At 41.5% G+C, this 14,021-nt stretch overlaps 5 protein-coding genes across 15 annotated transcripts in view; 2 read left to right on the top strand and 3 right to left on the bottom strand.

Moving 5' to 3' along the window:
* Window positions 1-399, top strand: part of LOC131109324 (myoferlin-like) — a 35,532-nt gene extending 35,133 nt beyond the window's left edge. For all 6 annotated transcript variants that reach the window (XM_058061218.1, XM_058061217.1, XM_058061219.1 and 3 more), the window contains one exon: window positions 2-399. In XM_058061218.1, coding sequence (XP_057917201.1) covers window positions 2-37 — 36 coding nt within the window. In that variant the 3' untranslated portion in view covers window positions 38-399. The remainder of the gene's footprint in view (window position 1) is intronic.
* On the bottom strand, window positions 247-3,342 carry aarsd1 (alanyl-tRNA synthetase domain containing 1). The gene is made up of 12 exons (XM_058061246.1): window positions 3,187-3,342; window positions 2,875-3,003; window positions 2,644-2,803; window positions 2,503-2,560; window positions 1,714-1,870; window positions 1,470-1,586; window positions 1,201-1,331; window positions 1,069-1,135; window positions 905-996; window positions 774-828; window positions 616-710; window positions 247-535 (listed from the first exon to the last, which is right to left on the bottom strand). Exons 1-12 carry the CDS (start codon window positions 3,223-3,225, stop codon window positions 397-399), a joined length of 1,239 nt encoding a protein of 412 aa, XP_057917229.1. The 5' UTR covers window positions 3,226-3,342; the 3' UTR covers window positions 247-396.
* kat7b (K(lysine) acetyltransferase 7b) lies at window positions 2,674-10,297 on the top strand. Of its 3 annotated transcripts, none has more exons than XM_058061235.1 (14): window positions 2,674-2,806; window positions 6,513-6,663; window positions 6,755-7,003; window positions 7,091-7,173; window positions 7,235-7,318; window positions 7,409-7,507; window positions 7,566-7,676; window positions 7,834-8,025; window positions 8,103-8,192; window positions 8,303-8,443; window positions 8,528-8,621; window positions 8,697-8,843; window positions 8,970-9,076; window positions 9,490-10,297. In XM_058061235.1, exons 2-14 carry the CDS (start codon window positions 6,519-6,521, stop codon window positions 9,589-9,591), a joined length of 1,644 nt encoding a protein of 547 aa, XP_057917218.1. In that variant the 5' UTR covers window positions 2,674-2,806; window positions 6,513-6,518; the 3' UTR covers window positions 9,592-10,297. The 3 variants fall into 3 exon arrangements, with proteins under 3 accessions (XP_057917218.1, XP_057917217.1, XP_057917219.1); XM_058061234.1 differs by lacking the exon at window positions 2,674-2,806 and adding an exon at window positions 5,550-5,757; XM_058061236.1 differs by lacking the exon at window positions 2,674-2,806 and adding an exon at window positions 5,793-5,937.
* Window positions 3,970-6,484, bottom strand: ptges3l (prostaglandin E synthase 3 like). 3 transcript variants are annotated; one of them, XM_058061253.1, is made up of 8 exons: window positions 5,512-6,484; window positions 5,015-5,062; window positions 4,809-4,922; window positions 4,663-4,729; window positions 4,480-4,578; window positions 4,315-4,404; window positions 4,169-4,231; window positions 3,970-4,091 (listed from the first exon to the last, which is right to left on the bottom strand). In XM_058061253.1, the coding sequence occupies exons 1-8, from the start codon at window positions 5,622-5,624 to the stop codon at window positions 4,083-4,085; spliced, it is 603 nt and encodes a 200-aa protein (XP_057917236.1). In that variant the 5' UTR covers window positions 5,625-6,484; the 3' UTR covers window positions 3,970-4,082. The 3 variants fall into 3 exon arrangements, with proteins under 3 accessions (XP_057917236.1, XP_057917239.1, XP_057917237.1); XM_058061256.1 differs by having other exon boundaries at window positions 6,303-6,374; XM_058061254.1 differs by lacking the exon at window positions 5,015-5,062 and having other exon boundaries at window positions 5,512-6,470.
* Window positions 9,095-12,044, bottom strand: si:ch211-131k2.2 (uncharacterized). 2 transcript variants are annotated; one of them, XM_058061258.1, is made up of 5 exons: window positions 11,969-12,044; window positions 10,673-10,799; window positions 10,497-10,593; window positions 10,341-10,388; window positions 9,095-10,034 (listed from the first exon to the last, which is right to left on the bottom strand). In XM_058061258.1, exons 2-5 carry the CDS (start codon window positions 10,784-10,786, stop codon window positions 10,000-10,002), a joined length of 294 nt encoding a protein of 97 aa, XP_057917241.1. In that variant the 5' UTR covers window positions 10,787-10,799; window positions 11,969-12,044; the 3' UTR covers window positions 9,095-9,999. The 2 variants fall into 2 exon arrangements, with proteins under 2 accessions (XP_057917241.1, XP_057917243.1); XM_058061260.1 differs by lacking the exon at window positions 11,969-12,044 and having other exon boundaries at window positions 10,673-10,849.
* Between the last annotated feature and the right edge of the window lie 1,977 nt (window positions 12,045-14,021).

Below are 14,021 nucleotides of genomic sequence, written 5' to 3'. Positions count from 1 at the left end.
GAACTACATCTCAATGAAGATCGTGAAGCCTCTATGAGTCAATCTGCAAAGAACAAAGGAAAGCTAGTAACTGCCCAACACTTTTTAAATCCAGTGTAGTTTTGTTTTTAGGCTGGTAATGGGAAACTTGCCTGTTTGCACGAGTTTAGCATCTTCTGCCACCCAGTACCACATGTAAATGTCACAAAAAAATAATCTCTGTTACATAAAAGCACAATACTGACAGATTTGGGATGCAGTAAGGAATCACTAAATGAATGTATTACAAATCCATTTTAATTAAAAGTTATTTTTTGTACACTATACAGCACACACGGGATTGGCTTGTACATATGGGCTACACAAACTATTGTTTCCCTTTTCAAAATGAAAATATAAATTAAACGTGAACTGGATTTATTCTTCCTGTGTGGTCTGATGATTGCAGTGTTGTTGAAGAAGAGCTTCCACCTCCCCTCTTCGTGCCAGGCTGTTAGCTTTGCCTTGGAAGCGACCGTTCTTCCCTGCTCCTTTCCCTTGCAGCAGCTCTAATAACCTGCAGAGTTGGACCAAATTTGATGTTCATGCCTGAATATAGAATAGAATAGACTATGACGAGCGGGGTGAGTAACCTACCGGGGTCCCATCTGGGTTACTTTTTCACTGGGTCCAGCCAGCAGAAACGAACCAGGTCCCTTCTCCTCTCCCACAGTCAGAAAAACCAAAGTTTCCTGGGAAGAACCACAAAAGTCATTTACTAAAAATCACCAAAAAAAAAAACACTTAAGTCTTACCTGTGTGTTTATTTCATTAGCAATGATCGTCATGAATTCACTGTCTCCTTCTTTCCTGGAGGTCAGAGGGATCATTTAGTTTGACTGTAATGTCAAGGGAAGGTTTAAGTGAATGTGAAGCAGTCTCTTACTTGTGCAAGCTGAAGAAGTTCCCCTTTTGTGGGTCATTCTTAAAGTTGTGAGCAATGAGGAGCGCCATGTCTCGAAGCAGGTTTAAGTTCGTCTACCAAAAAATATTTTTTACAAACCTCAACGCAAACTAACTAAACAAAAAAAAAGTCAACTCTTGGCTCACTTTATGCAGAAGCTTCACAGATTTCTGCAACTTGTCCACAGCCTCAACATGCTCATCGGGTCCGGTTCTGTTGAACAAAGTATCACACGTAGTAAAGGTATCTATTGACACAAATGATAGTTGGCAGCTTACTTGAGAAGAGCTACCAAAGAGCGCCCGGTATTGTAGCTTTTCTCTGCATATTTCAGCACTCGGTTTCCTGCCAGGAAAATTAAATTGGTTTTGTTTTTCTTTCCTTTCTCTGTCCCCAGCAGCTTGATTACCTTTAACACAAAAAAAAAGAAGTGAGAATTGCATCCTGCTGAGTTGATTTGTGTGACTGGTACAAGTGTAAGACGCACAAGCAACCCTCTAAAGCACATTGGAGAGCTGCTGAATGCTGCCCACCCATTAGGTACTACCTGTAAGTGACTGAGGTTTGACACGTGGGTTCCACAACACATGTTGGCATCCACACCTTCGATATCGATAATGCGAATTGGCCATGTGTGGTCATCAGGGAGCCCTCGACTCCTCACCTGCACAGATCCAATACAACAGTATTAAAAATGTATTCTTCTAACACAATGAGGAGACTGTTAATACATTGCATATTAGACCGTATTAGTATCTAATGTTCTACGATCATCTACAACTTAGACACACCTTTTCCACTTCAGGGCTGTCCATAGAAAGAAGCTTAACACAGACTGGGATGTGAGCTCGGATCTTCTCATTCACGGCATCCTCCAGGGATTGTAACTGGGCGGGTTTTACAGACGGTGTGTCCAGTTCAATGGCGGTTCTCTGACGCCCGAGCTCCCTGAGAACAAGGATGGGTAACAACAGATTAGAACAGGGGTGGGCAAACTTTTTTGACTCATGGGCCGCATTGAGTTAACAAAATTGTGCGGGGGGCCAGAACATATATTTAACACACACGATTTTTCGCTTATAATTTTAATAATTTTAATAATTTTAATAATTTTAATAATTTTAATAATTTTAATAATTTTAATAATTTTAATAATTTTAATAATTTTAATTTTAATAATTTTTACGCTTATAATTTTACGCCATGAATTATTTGTCTAATTTTAATTGTCATACTATCAGCTATATGTTCTCATTTCCTTTTTTTCAGGAGCACTTTAAACATCAGACCACATCATTTTTTTATTTTTTTACTGAATAAGACATCCGACTTGAAAGTCATGTTGCCAGCTGGTATGTTAAAAGTTGAAATACTTAAAAGCAACTGGCGGGCCGGATTTAAACGCTTGGTGGGCCGCATGTGGCCCCCGGGCCGTAGTTTGCCCACCCCTGGATTAGAACTTCATTTAAAGTCATTCCCAATCGGCGGAAAATTCAATCTTGAATTGAAAACAATGACATCTTGAGAATTTATTTCAACTTCCTTAAGATGAAATGATTGTATTTAACGTGTGAACGTACCAGGATGTGGTCTTGTATCCAAACATAGTTTCAGCCAAAGCTGTGATCAAATGTTGACCTAAGAATTAGGACCAGAAACCAATTCAGTGTAAACATAAGCTATGAGAACCCCCCCCCCAAAAAAAGAACTTACCTACTCACCTGAGTGTTGTTGCATGTGGTCAAACCTCCTCTCCCAGTCCACCTTCACTTGGACCTCAAGACCCACCTCCAAAGGCGACCCCACCAAGTGAGCCGCATCTTGGCCCTGTCTCGTCACCCTCAGAACGGGGACGTCACCAATCAGTCCGTGGTCATCTGGCTGGTGAGTAAAATGACAGATATAAAGTTCCTCATTTGGCATTCGTACCTTACCTAGCAAGAGAAGCCTACCTGACCACCTCCCTCGGGGAATAAGATGGTGTCTTGAAGCTTCACAATGAAGCCCTGGACTGTTTCTTTTTTTCCATTGATGTCTTGTTTGAGCTCCGTAGGACTACAGGACGCTACTCTTGTGACAAACTAAGAGAAAGACATCAAAGTAAATGTGTACGTTTTATATACTAATACTGTTTGAGGTGAGATAGAACTGCACCGTCTCTAACAGTTTTATATGACAGACGTTAGCAACCATGCTAACCAACCATTCAGCGGTTCCCCACCAAGAACTTAAGCATGAATATATAATCCCAGACGTGTTCATACCTCTTTTATATAACTGTCTCGTTGACACTGGAAAGTCATATTGAGCTATTTTTTTTTCTTCAAAAAACTCAATTGTTCCGACACAAAGCACCGTGTGGGGTGTTTTGCTAGTCAGCAGCTGACATTTTACTACGGGTAGCAGGAAAGTCAAATTTAATACTAGCGACTTTTACCATTGAGATATAAAAAGTGGAAAAAACCCACGTGTTAAAGTTAAAGAGACGAAAATAAAAGAAATATATGACCAAAATATAAATAACACTGTTATGGACCGTCTATTAGAGAAATGAAAAGCGAATTTGGTGAGGACATATTTTCAATGCAGAGTTTCCTGGATTTTGCTCACCATCATGGCGGCCAAACCCGCGCAGTGCATAATAATTGGTTTACATGTCTTCCATTATAAACGGATTTATGTGCTGAATCATGCTTCAGAATTGAAGTCAAAGTCAAGATTGTGAGAAAACAGAAGTAATCGTGGAAAAAAATGGCAGTTCATGCAAGATGTTGTCAAGTTGTGTGTTGCAGTGAAATGCAAACAGCGGCGGAAACAGCTGAACTTATGTTCTGCACCGCAGAGCCGCATTTCTCAACATTGCCAGCCATGGGGGTGGCCGCTGGGGTGGCCGAAAAGTGACAAAGAGTGGCCACCTCGTAACTCCGCCCCTGCCCCTGCACTGAATTAATGTAATGGTGACTTCCAGAGCACCATGCACCAGAAGATGGAAAAACTGCAACTGAATATAAAATATTCTACTGAGGTAGAGAACACTTGTATTTATTAATTGAATAAATAACCATACAGGGAAGGGGGGGGGGTCACATTTATATAAAAAATATCAAGCAGCAGTCTTGTGTCTGTGAACAGTCGAGGTGAAGGGTGGTGGTGTTCAGCCTCAGTCAGACTGTGGGGCAAGACAATTGTGGTCAATGTCAGTAATCAAATAAAATGCACCATAAATAAATACCAAACTCGACTTACATCACTAAGATCCCCCATGTCTGGTGTTGCTCCCTTATTACTGGTGGACATCTCTTGGATCATCTGAATTATGATATGAAATATGAAGTCTTTTTAACAAAAAAAAAAACAGATCTTTTGAGGAAAAACTGTCCAGCTTTGCTTACATCCACGTATTTTTCATACTCCTCCCGTCCCTCATCTTCTTCGTGCTCCCAATCCCTCCAGTTGTCAAAGTCAACTGCAATCCAACTCGGCTGCAGAGGGAAGCACATGTTTGCATGTGAGCTTTACAACAAAACTACATAATATCATACATTTCAAATAAAGACCTTTGCTGGATCCTTTTGAAGACGGGGCCACGCATAATCCGGCTTGAGCTTCCTGAGCAAAACATTGATGGTGCGGTCATACACTCTTTCTCTGGAATCCTTTATGAGAATCATCAACAGCAGTTAGAAATACCACAAAGATGCAACAAGTTTTTTTCGTTTTTTTTTGTACAAACTCCGTACATGGATTTGGACTTTGTCATAAAAGTGCAGCTCGTTGTAGAACACATCATCAGTGTCGTTCTTGCAGCTGTTAAAAACACAGTATTAACAACACAAATTCTAAAAAACTATAAACGATGTTATTTATTTCAAATGTAAGAACTCACCACAAGATCATTTTGTCGGTTTGGATGTCAACTTGGACATTTTTGGGTTTTTGAACCCTGAAGTTAATGGTGACATATTTTTTCCTATCAAACCACACGGCGTGTGCAGGCTGGCTGATGGAACAGAAATAAAACAAAACTATATTACATGTATAACATAAAATATAGTTTTTATGCCAAAAAAACCCCCACAAGGACTCACTTACCTTTCCTCTGGTCTAACAATTTTGGGCTTGTTCATTGCAAAGTTTGGACTACAACAGAAACAACAGTACTGTTTGTTGCTCACATGTATGACTGCCTAAATGCAGTGGAAAGGCCTTGTACGCTATTTATAGTACAGCTGGGAGAAGTTAGTATCAGCTGCTGGGGGTGGGTGGTGAACGACACCCCCTCCACTACCCTTTATGGTAAGGCCGTGGATCTTTCGAAAGAACAGATGCATTTTCTGAGCTGTACTTTATGGATACCCTTATCTAGTTTGGAAAGCAAAAGGGTAAACATTGTTTTTTTATTATTATTTGTGGGTACATACATTATTATTATTATTATTTAATTAAGTAATTAATTAATTTATTTGTCTATTTTATCATGTGCCGTGGGCAACACTTGGGACACCCTGACAAAGATCCGTTTACAACTGCTTTGGGCAACGTATTGTAGCAATACAACTCCTATCCAGTAGGTGGCGAAACTCACTGACATGGACGCCATTGCACACGAGGAAGACGCAAAGAAGTCGGTTGTGTGTGGTCTAGTGCCCCCTCCTGGCCGGGTAATGATAGCAATACCCGTACGGGCGATGTGGCGCCACATCCAGACTACACTATTTACATGTAACTTCCATCTGGGTCAGATTATTTGAAGTACTTGTTTTAAAAATAAGAAAATATAGTATTTTCTGTTTCCGTGCGAATCATCTTAACTCAACATGCCTCGCAGACGGCAGGTAAGAATGATATGTGCTAGCAGCAACGTCAGTGACGTTAGCTTGCTTGGATTAGCGTTAGCTACCGTGTTGTACTTCCCTTGTGGGTAGAATGTTCCACGACGTTTCACGTCATAATTCTGCATTTCCTTTTACAATTGTCGTTAAAGACAATCGTTGGACTGAATAACATATGCAATAGTGGGTTTTATTAACGCCTTAAGCGAGGATTAGAGTAGCTGTAACTTGTAGGTGACATGTAAAGCATCTCAGTAAAAATAGCATTTTGGTTAACAAATACACGCCGAACAAACGGAATGACCCGTAGTTGATAGTTGGAAGAAATATGTACTCAAGTGGCGGTGGGAAACCGAATGAGAAGGCGTATCGGCTAAACTTAAATGATTTGCTAATGCAGTTTTGTACGGTTGTAAAGCTAACTTGCTAGCCTAATAGCCTAGCTCATTCCTCTCGTGCACGCAGTTATGTAGTAAATAACCGCACGTGTAATCTGATGGTCTTTTTTTTTAATACACTGGGGTTTTAGTTTAGAAAATATACGTTACATTTTGCTGGTAGTTTTTCAGTTGATGGTGTAGCATACGCGAAACTGCTAACGGCCTGCTAATTGGTTTAAGATGAATACAAAGGTGTCGTGATAAAGAACTAGCCGTCGCACTAAACCTTGCTCTGTGGGTCAACCCCATGGAGAGAATACATCAAAGTATTTCAACGTAATCAGTAAAAAAGTGTTTCTGTTTGGTTGCCCTTTTTAGAGACTAATGGCAGGGAGTGGATCTGATGGAACTGAAGATTCTGACTCCTCTGCTGAAAGAGAGCAGACCAATAGTTCAGAAAGTGATGGCAATCGACCCAAGAGACAGCGACTCACCAGAGCCTCCACTCGTCTAAGTCAGAGTTCTCAAGGTTTGTGAACACGCACTGGAACGTGGTTATAGCGTTCTTTTTTCCAACCATTAAGTTAAAAAAAAACAACAAAAAACTCATTTTTTTCCAGACACATCCGACTTGAAGCAGACTGCCGATCATGACGAATCCCCGCCACTGACGCCCACAGGAAATGCACCGTCCTCAGAGTCTGAGCTGGATATCTCAAGCCCCAATGCCTCTCACGATGAGGGCCAGGCCAAAGATCAGGCCAACAGGGACTCTGATAAGGACCTCTCCCACCGACCCAAACGTCGTCGATGCCATGAGACTTACAACTTTAACATGAAATGCCCCACCCCTGGGTGTAATTCACTTGGTAAAACACCCCTTACACTTCCATCCAAAACTATAAAAATATTTCCTATCATAGTATGAATAATTTGTATTAATTTGCTTTAAATAGGTCACCTCACAGGAAAACACGAACGCCATTTTGCTGTGTCAGGATGTCCTCTCTACCACAACCTTTCTGCAGATGAATGCAAGGTGACAACTTTCTTCTTTCTTCTATCAATTATCCTTTACATTCAACTGACTGTTTTACCAGGTAAAAGCTGTCAGCCGTGAGAAGCAGGAAGACGAGCTGAAGTTGCAGGAAGAGAGTAATTCCCGACACGCAACACGTCATCAGGTCTGTTTTGGGGAGAATTATAATCGCTGAAATTATATTGGATCTTTAAACTGTAATTGGATCGATGCATCTTTTTTTTTTGTCTTCAAGACGCCAACATCGAAGCAGAGCAGATATAAAGAGCAAGTGGCTGAAATGAGGAAAGGGAGAAACTCTGGCCTGCAGAAGGAGCAGAAAGAAAAGCACATGGTACTACACTGGCTCCCGTCCTCCAGCATTCTTGTTTCTCATCCTGTCTGATCCGCAGGAGCATCGGCAGGCTCACGGCAACACCAGGGAGCCTCTGCTGGAGAACATCACCAGCGACTATGACCTGGAGCTTTTTAGAAAAGCCCAGGCTCGTGCATCTGAGGACCTGGTAAGAGCCTGTCTCTACCCTTTACATGTTTCATAATAGAGATATTCAGGAATTATGTTGATGCCCATTCCTAGTTTTTGGCCGCCAAAGTGCTGCCACGAATGTTATAACCCAACAGTGACAACGTGTTTACTTCCTGTCTTCCACCCTCTTGTAGGAGAAGCTGCGCATCCAGGGTCAGATCACAGAGGGCAGCAACATGATCAAGACCATCCTGTTTGGCCGCTATGAGCTGGACACCTGGTACCACTCACCCTATCCCGAGGAGTACGCCCGCCTGGGTCGGCTCTATGTGTGTGAATTCTGCCTCAAGTACATGAAGAGCCAGACCATCCTCAGGCGACACATGGTGAGGGCATCTATTACTATCAGACCAATTGGTGATTGGATTGTGTTTTTATTAGTGTGCATGTTTTTTTTTGTCAGGCCAAGTGTGTGTGGAAGCATCCTCCAGGAGATGAAGTGTACAGGAAAGGCGCCATATCTGTTTTTGAAGTTGACGGCAAGAAAAATAAGGTGGGCAATAAGATGAATGGAATAATTGCAGTGTTTCCACTGACGAATTGCTGACATAAAAGCAAACCAACACAATACACAGAGTGAATAAAAGATTTGTTCCCCTTCAGATCTACTGTCAGAACCTGTGTTTACTGGCCAAGCTCTTCCTGGACCACAAGACGTTGTACTACGATGTGGAGCCTTTTCTGTTTTATGTCATGACTGAGGCCGACAACACGGGGTGCCATTTAGTGGGATACTTTTCAAAGGTAAGCACACACAGATCGCAGTCCTAGAATGTTGATGTCTACGTACAAAATAATCTTACAGTTCTGATTTGTTTTTGTTTCAAGGAGAAGAATTCCTTCCTCAACTATAATGTTTCTTGCATTCTGACCATGCCGCAATACATGAGGCAGGGCTTTGGCAAGATGCTCATTGACTTCAGTATGTATTTCAGCAATCGTATACTTAGTCAAAAGGTTATTTTCTGGCAATCCTGTCCTTTTTTTTCCCTTTTAGGCTACCTGCTGTCCAAAGTGGAGGAGAAGGTGGGCTCCCCAGAAAGGCCCCTGTCGGACCTCGGCCTCATCAGCTATCGCAGCTACTGGAAGGAAGTGTTACTGCGGTACATGCACAACTTCCAAGGGAAGGAGATTTCCATCAAAGGTTAGACACGCAACACAAATGCAACTTTTACACATACTTGCATGAAATGCCTTTGGGGTAATGCTTATCAAAGTGTGAACAAAGCCATCATGCAAAACAAATGTGTGCTATTTATTTGATGCACAGAAATTAGCCAGGAAACCGCCGTCAATCCCGTGGACATTGTGAGTACGTTGCAGTCTCTTCAGATGCTGAAATACTGGAAGGGGAAGCACTTGGTGTTGAAGCGGCAGGTGAGCTCATCCTCCTGGAGTGTCTTTCCACTTACCCTTTGCTTGTAGCGCGCGTTTATATGTAGTCAAGGCTCATGATCGTATATAAATAACATGCTAACACACAAGATGCATCTTAGTTTACGCACAACTGAAATAATCGACTCATTTGTAGTAGCACCGACTTTCAACAGTTCCATAATGCTCATTTCACCTCATGCTGTGTGCATACAGTATCGTGAGTCGTAAATCAATGCTACCATACATGCTGTACACTGACTAATTTAAACTATATTCAATTTGTCACCTGAGAGGATGCGGTAAAAATGTCTGAAATGTCAAGAGTGCACTCACTCTTGCTCATCCGGTTTAGCCTCTCCATAAGTCTTTGACACTCCATTTAGCTTCATTCTGCTCATTCTGCTTGCACGCAGGATCTGATTGATGAGTGGAAAGCCAAGGAGGTCAAGCGAGGCAACGGCAACAAAACCATCGACCCCAGCTCGCTGAAGTGGACTCCTCCCAAGGGGACATAAGCACTAAAAATCCTCAGGCTACTGAATAAACTCACCTCCACAGCCTCACCAGCCGCAAGTAGCCTCAACCTCCTGTCAGTATAGATCAAAGGGTCCTTTTTTTTGTCAATATTTTATTTTTTACTTTTATATTTGACTCCTTTTTTGTGTGTTGAGCGCCCATACGTTCCACTTAAGTCAAAGGAAAATCATTTAAATTGCCTTTTTGTTGAAGCATCAGCTGAGTTTTGAATGTCAAACAGTACATGACCCGAATGTGCGCATACACAACACACATCTCCACATTAGGGAGCAGCTCAGATTAGCATTAGCGTCATTTGAAAATAACCGGATCAGAGGAGAACGACAATGTCACGTCTTTGGTTGGCATATCATCGTATAGCTGCTCATTCTTTATTCTTTGCTCCATCAGTACAGGATTGTGTCCCATTCCGCTGGTAAACCTGCCAAATAATGAATAATAATATCTTTGATTTGATGAAAACTGAAAACATGATACCACTGTAAAAAAAATGCACATAAAGTCAAATAAAACAACCTCAGGGTTTTATACCGATACAAACATGCCCTGCTTGTGTGCTTTCTCTATGAAACATGTCAGTTGGCGCCGCTCTGGTTACTAAAAAATATCTGACTTTTCTTTTTCTGTTAAATTATTAAAATATGCTTTTGGGGATGTGATATTTTTAGAATGAATAAATGGGTTATATTTTCAAACATTTAAGTGTTTTTGGTACATTTATGCTCACCTCTGCTGGGGAGTTTTCCTCTCATTAAGCCCGTCTCTGCTTTGTTACCTGACAGAAAGGAAACTATGCTTTACAATCTGATGAAATACAGTATTTCTTCCACATCGCCTTAATCCAGTGTAACTACAGTTACATATTAAGCCAAGAAAAGGTCACCTGAGCGTTTCCCCATGAGTCCATAGAAGCGAAGTGGTTTTGATCTTTTCATGAGGGTTGCAATCGGCCGGGTCATCTTCAATGATTTACCTTGCCCCTATGCCAGCAAAAGAAGGGAAAAATAAATCGGTATACTGCATAAAACTTGACCCTTCGATCCAGCGATACGTATTCACCTGCCAGTCATGCAAGAACCATCGCTCCTCTTCCTCACTGTAAGAAAGCCCATCGTAGATTTGCAGCAAAGTGCAAACAAGAAGAAAACAAAGTTGGATCTTCCATGCTTCCATTTCTTCTCGGGGTCTGTAGAATACAGCCGCTTTACAGATGTGTCAGATACGGTTAGCTGTAGATACCATCTCCCTTAGCTGGGACTGATGGGGGCATTTATATATCTCAGTGTGCACCCCATGCTGGCAAACCCCGCCCCTGTGAACATAATTACATGCAACCCTCCAAATTCAGGCAACCTTTTTAATGTCGGATTTATCTACATAATCCCTTATTGGTCTGATAATTTAATAGGTTTAAACAAAATAAAATGTTTTATTTTTCTGCCTCATACTTTTTGAAAACCTTTTTTTTTTAGTGTTCATTGTGTGCATATAACTTCTATGTTTGTATTGACTAGTCACCCTGTCAAAACTGTTCTTTTGATAAGGTTTCCATGATGACAATTTTTGACTATTTCAAATTCTCCTGTGTCTGTGCTCCCAAAACACAGCCAGACATTTCTACAGGGAGGAGGCAATCACACGCGTGTGTGCATGGAGGCCCACTCCACACATCACATGCTTTGATCAGAGCACAGGTGCTTGGAGAAACAAGACAAGCCGGGACAATTAAGCCTGAAAAGCAATTACAGCCGGATGGCCCCTCATGCTGGAGTCGTGTAACAGTGCACAGTTTAAACATTGGAGGGGGAAATCAAAAGAAATCGGAGGCGTTTCATTTGCATATGAAATAGTGGCGACACAAAGAGATCCAGTTGTGACAGAAGATGCATTTCCATGTGGGGCAGTTGAAGCAGGTAGGACATGCTTGTCTTATGCATTGTGGTCGGTGAAGATATTTCGGCTTGTTGGTCTGGTGCATGTCATAGGAGGTCATGAAGTGTCTTAGGAGGAACATACACACTTTTCCATACACAAGTTTTCCAAACGTTTCAATTGTTTATGTGAACATAAACGAATGGCATTGTCCTATTCTTATTTTTTCATTAACATTGTCAATTGTCCTGCTTGTTTCTTGCCACTAAATGTTAAATGTGCTGATAAGGAATGAGCTAATCAGTAATGTTTCTGAATTGATTGGTTGCAACCGGCTACTTTTGCTTTCTAAAGCAGTGTTTTCCAATTTAAAAGCACAAAATGACCAGTGTGATGTGTGTGTTGAGCTAGCAGTGTGCTAGCATCAATGAACTAGATTGAATTAGGCTGTGTTTCAATTAGCACTCAGTAATGTCGACCTACCGTTTAACAATTAGGCGCAAACAGGCAATTCTTTGGGCCCCCGAAAATTCAAGGGGCTTCCATACTTCTCATAAAACGGATTATTTATTTTTTTCTTCGCTTCAAAGTATATTAATACAGTTTTAGTCTTAATTCACATGCTTAAAACTACATCAGAATACGTAACCCATCACGAGTGCTTCGACTGCTCCCCCCTCCCTTCTCGTACAATGGGCTATTCCATATGTGTTATTGCGCATGTGCACAGTGATTCCAAACAAACCTGTAACTTTATTGACTGTTAACAGCGAGCATGTTATCCACTAGGTGGCGGTGTTGTCTTACGGATAAAGTCAGTGTGCGAAAAAGTTGACCTCTAAAAACTTTAGCATCATCTCACTGGAGTCATTTTATAGAGAAGACTCTTATAGTAAGTAATGCAAAACCATAATGCTAAAATACGGTATGTACATAAATAACAGTTCAAATAATTGTCAGATTTATTCAATTGCAGTATAAAAGTAGCAGATTTACTTAAGGAAAGGTCCAAATTGGTGTAACTGTTTAATATGTGTTATGATTCTTTGAAGATAATAATAATCTGTCAATTTTTTTGGAACAATAATAAAGTAAAAACATGAATATGAATAATAAAAAACAAATCCTTTTGAAGCAACAGATGACTAACTAGTTCAATGTTGAAGTTTGACACACCAAACTAGATCAGACATGGTGTGATGAGGACTAGCATCCCTACAATGGGAGGCGGTACAGCCTGGCTGACATCAACTCTAATAAATCATCTTAGTAGTCTTCTCTGCTACCCGAGTGCCGCCAACTCTCTTGTTCCCCGAGTTGTTTTTCTCGTTTGGTGCCCTGTGGCACTTTTCTGTGGTTTCTCTCTCTCTCTCTTGAGACGAATAAAAACGTCTCTTCAGTGTTCTCTGAGAGTGAAATATTACTTTTGCATGGCGGCTTTGACTTTGTGCCTTCAAACTGGTATCGCGGTGGTGGCTCCATCTCAGTCAGAGAGACAGACAGTCAGGCCTGTGGGAGCGGCCTGCATGTGCCAGGATGGAAGCGTCTTCTGAAATCCCGTCAAACATCCAACGAGATGTCGTGTCAGCACAAACGCCACCAAATCGGCGCGGTCACGCTTTTTGGAGGTGATATCATAAGCAAACAGATTCACCCTGGAGAGCAGCTCACGCTTGGTCTTAAAGTAAATCACAGCGTGTCGACTCGCGACTGCGGTCATACTCCATGAAATACTGTACATAGGCTGCCAGTGTGATTCTTTCATTCCACTACTGCTTTGGCATAACTCTTCATTTTAAATTGCGTCATTATTGTTGAGCCTGACATGGTTTCATGAGCTTGTGAAGAAAGGTGACATTAATGTTATAATTTATATTGCAGCTTTTGCAAATAACCCTTATAGATAGATGCTGACAATATGTAATGTACTATAGATATGGTTTCATGCATTGTCTTGACTATTAAGCTTATTCCGCATGTGTAGTACTGTTAGCTTTAAACATTCATTCATTCATTTTCTACCGCTTTTCCTCACGAGGGTCGCAGGGTGTGCTGGAGCCTATCCCAGCTCACTTCGGGCGGCTGTCTTTGGGCGAGAGGCGGGGTACACCCTTAAGGTTTTTTAAGTTTTTATGGGTGTCATACAGTGGTTAAAGCTTCTTTGAGGTACAAATAATAACCTGCAATAAAAGCCTGTTGTTCAGGCGATCAAGCCTGGTGATAGTGACACCCACGGACCAGTGTAGAATACTGCATTTTTCACTTCATTTTCTACCGCTTGTCCTCACGAGGGTCGCGGGGGTGCTGGAGCCTATCCCAGCTCACTTCGGGCGGCTGTCTATAGGCGAGAGGCGGGGTACACCCTTAAGGTTTTTAAGGTTTTATGGGTGTCATACAGTGGTTAAAGCTTGTTTGAGGTACAAATAATAACCTGCAATAAAAGCCTGTTGTTCTGGCGATCAAGCCCGGTGCTAGTGACACCCACGGACCAGTGTAGAATACTGCATTTTTCACTTCATTTTCTACTGCTTGTCGT

The sequence above is a fragment of the Doryrhamphus excisus genome, chromosome 22 (genome assembly GCF_030265055.1).
Source record: "Doryrhamphus excisus isolate RoL2022-K1 chromosome 22, RoL_Dexc_1.0, whole genome shotgun sequence".
Classification (NCBI taxonomy): Eukaryota; Metazoa; Chordata; class Actinopteri; order Syngnathiformes; family Syngnathidae; genus Doryrhamphus; species Doryrhamphus excisus.
This window is presented reverse-complemented; position numbering and strand designations above follow the sequence as displayed.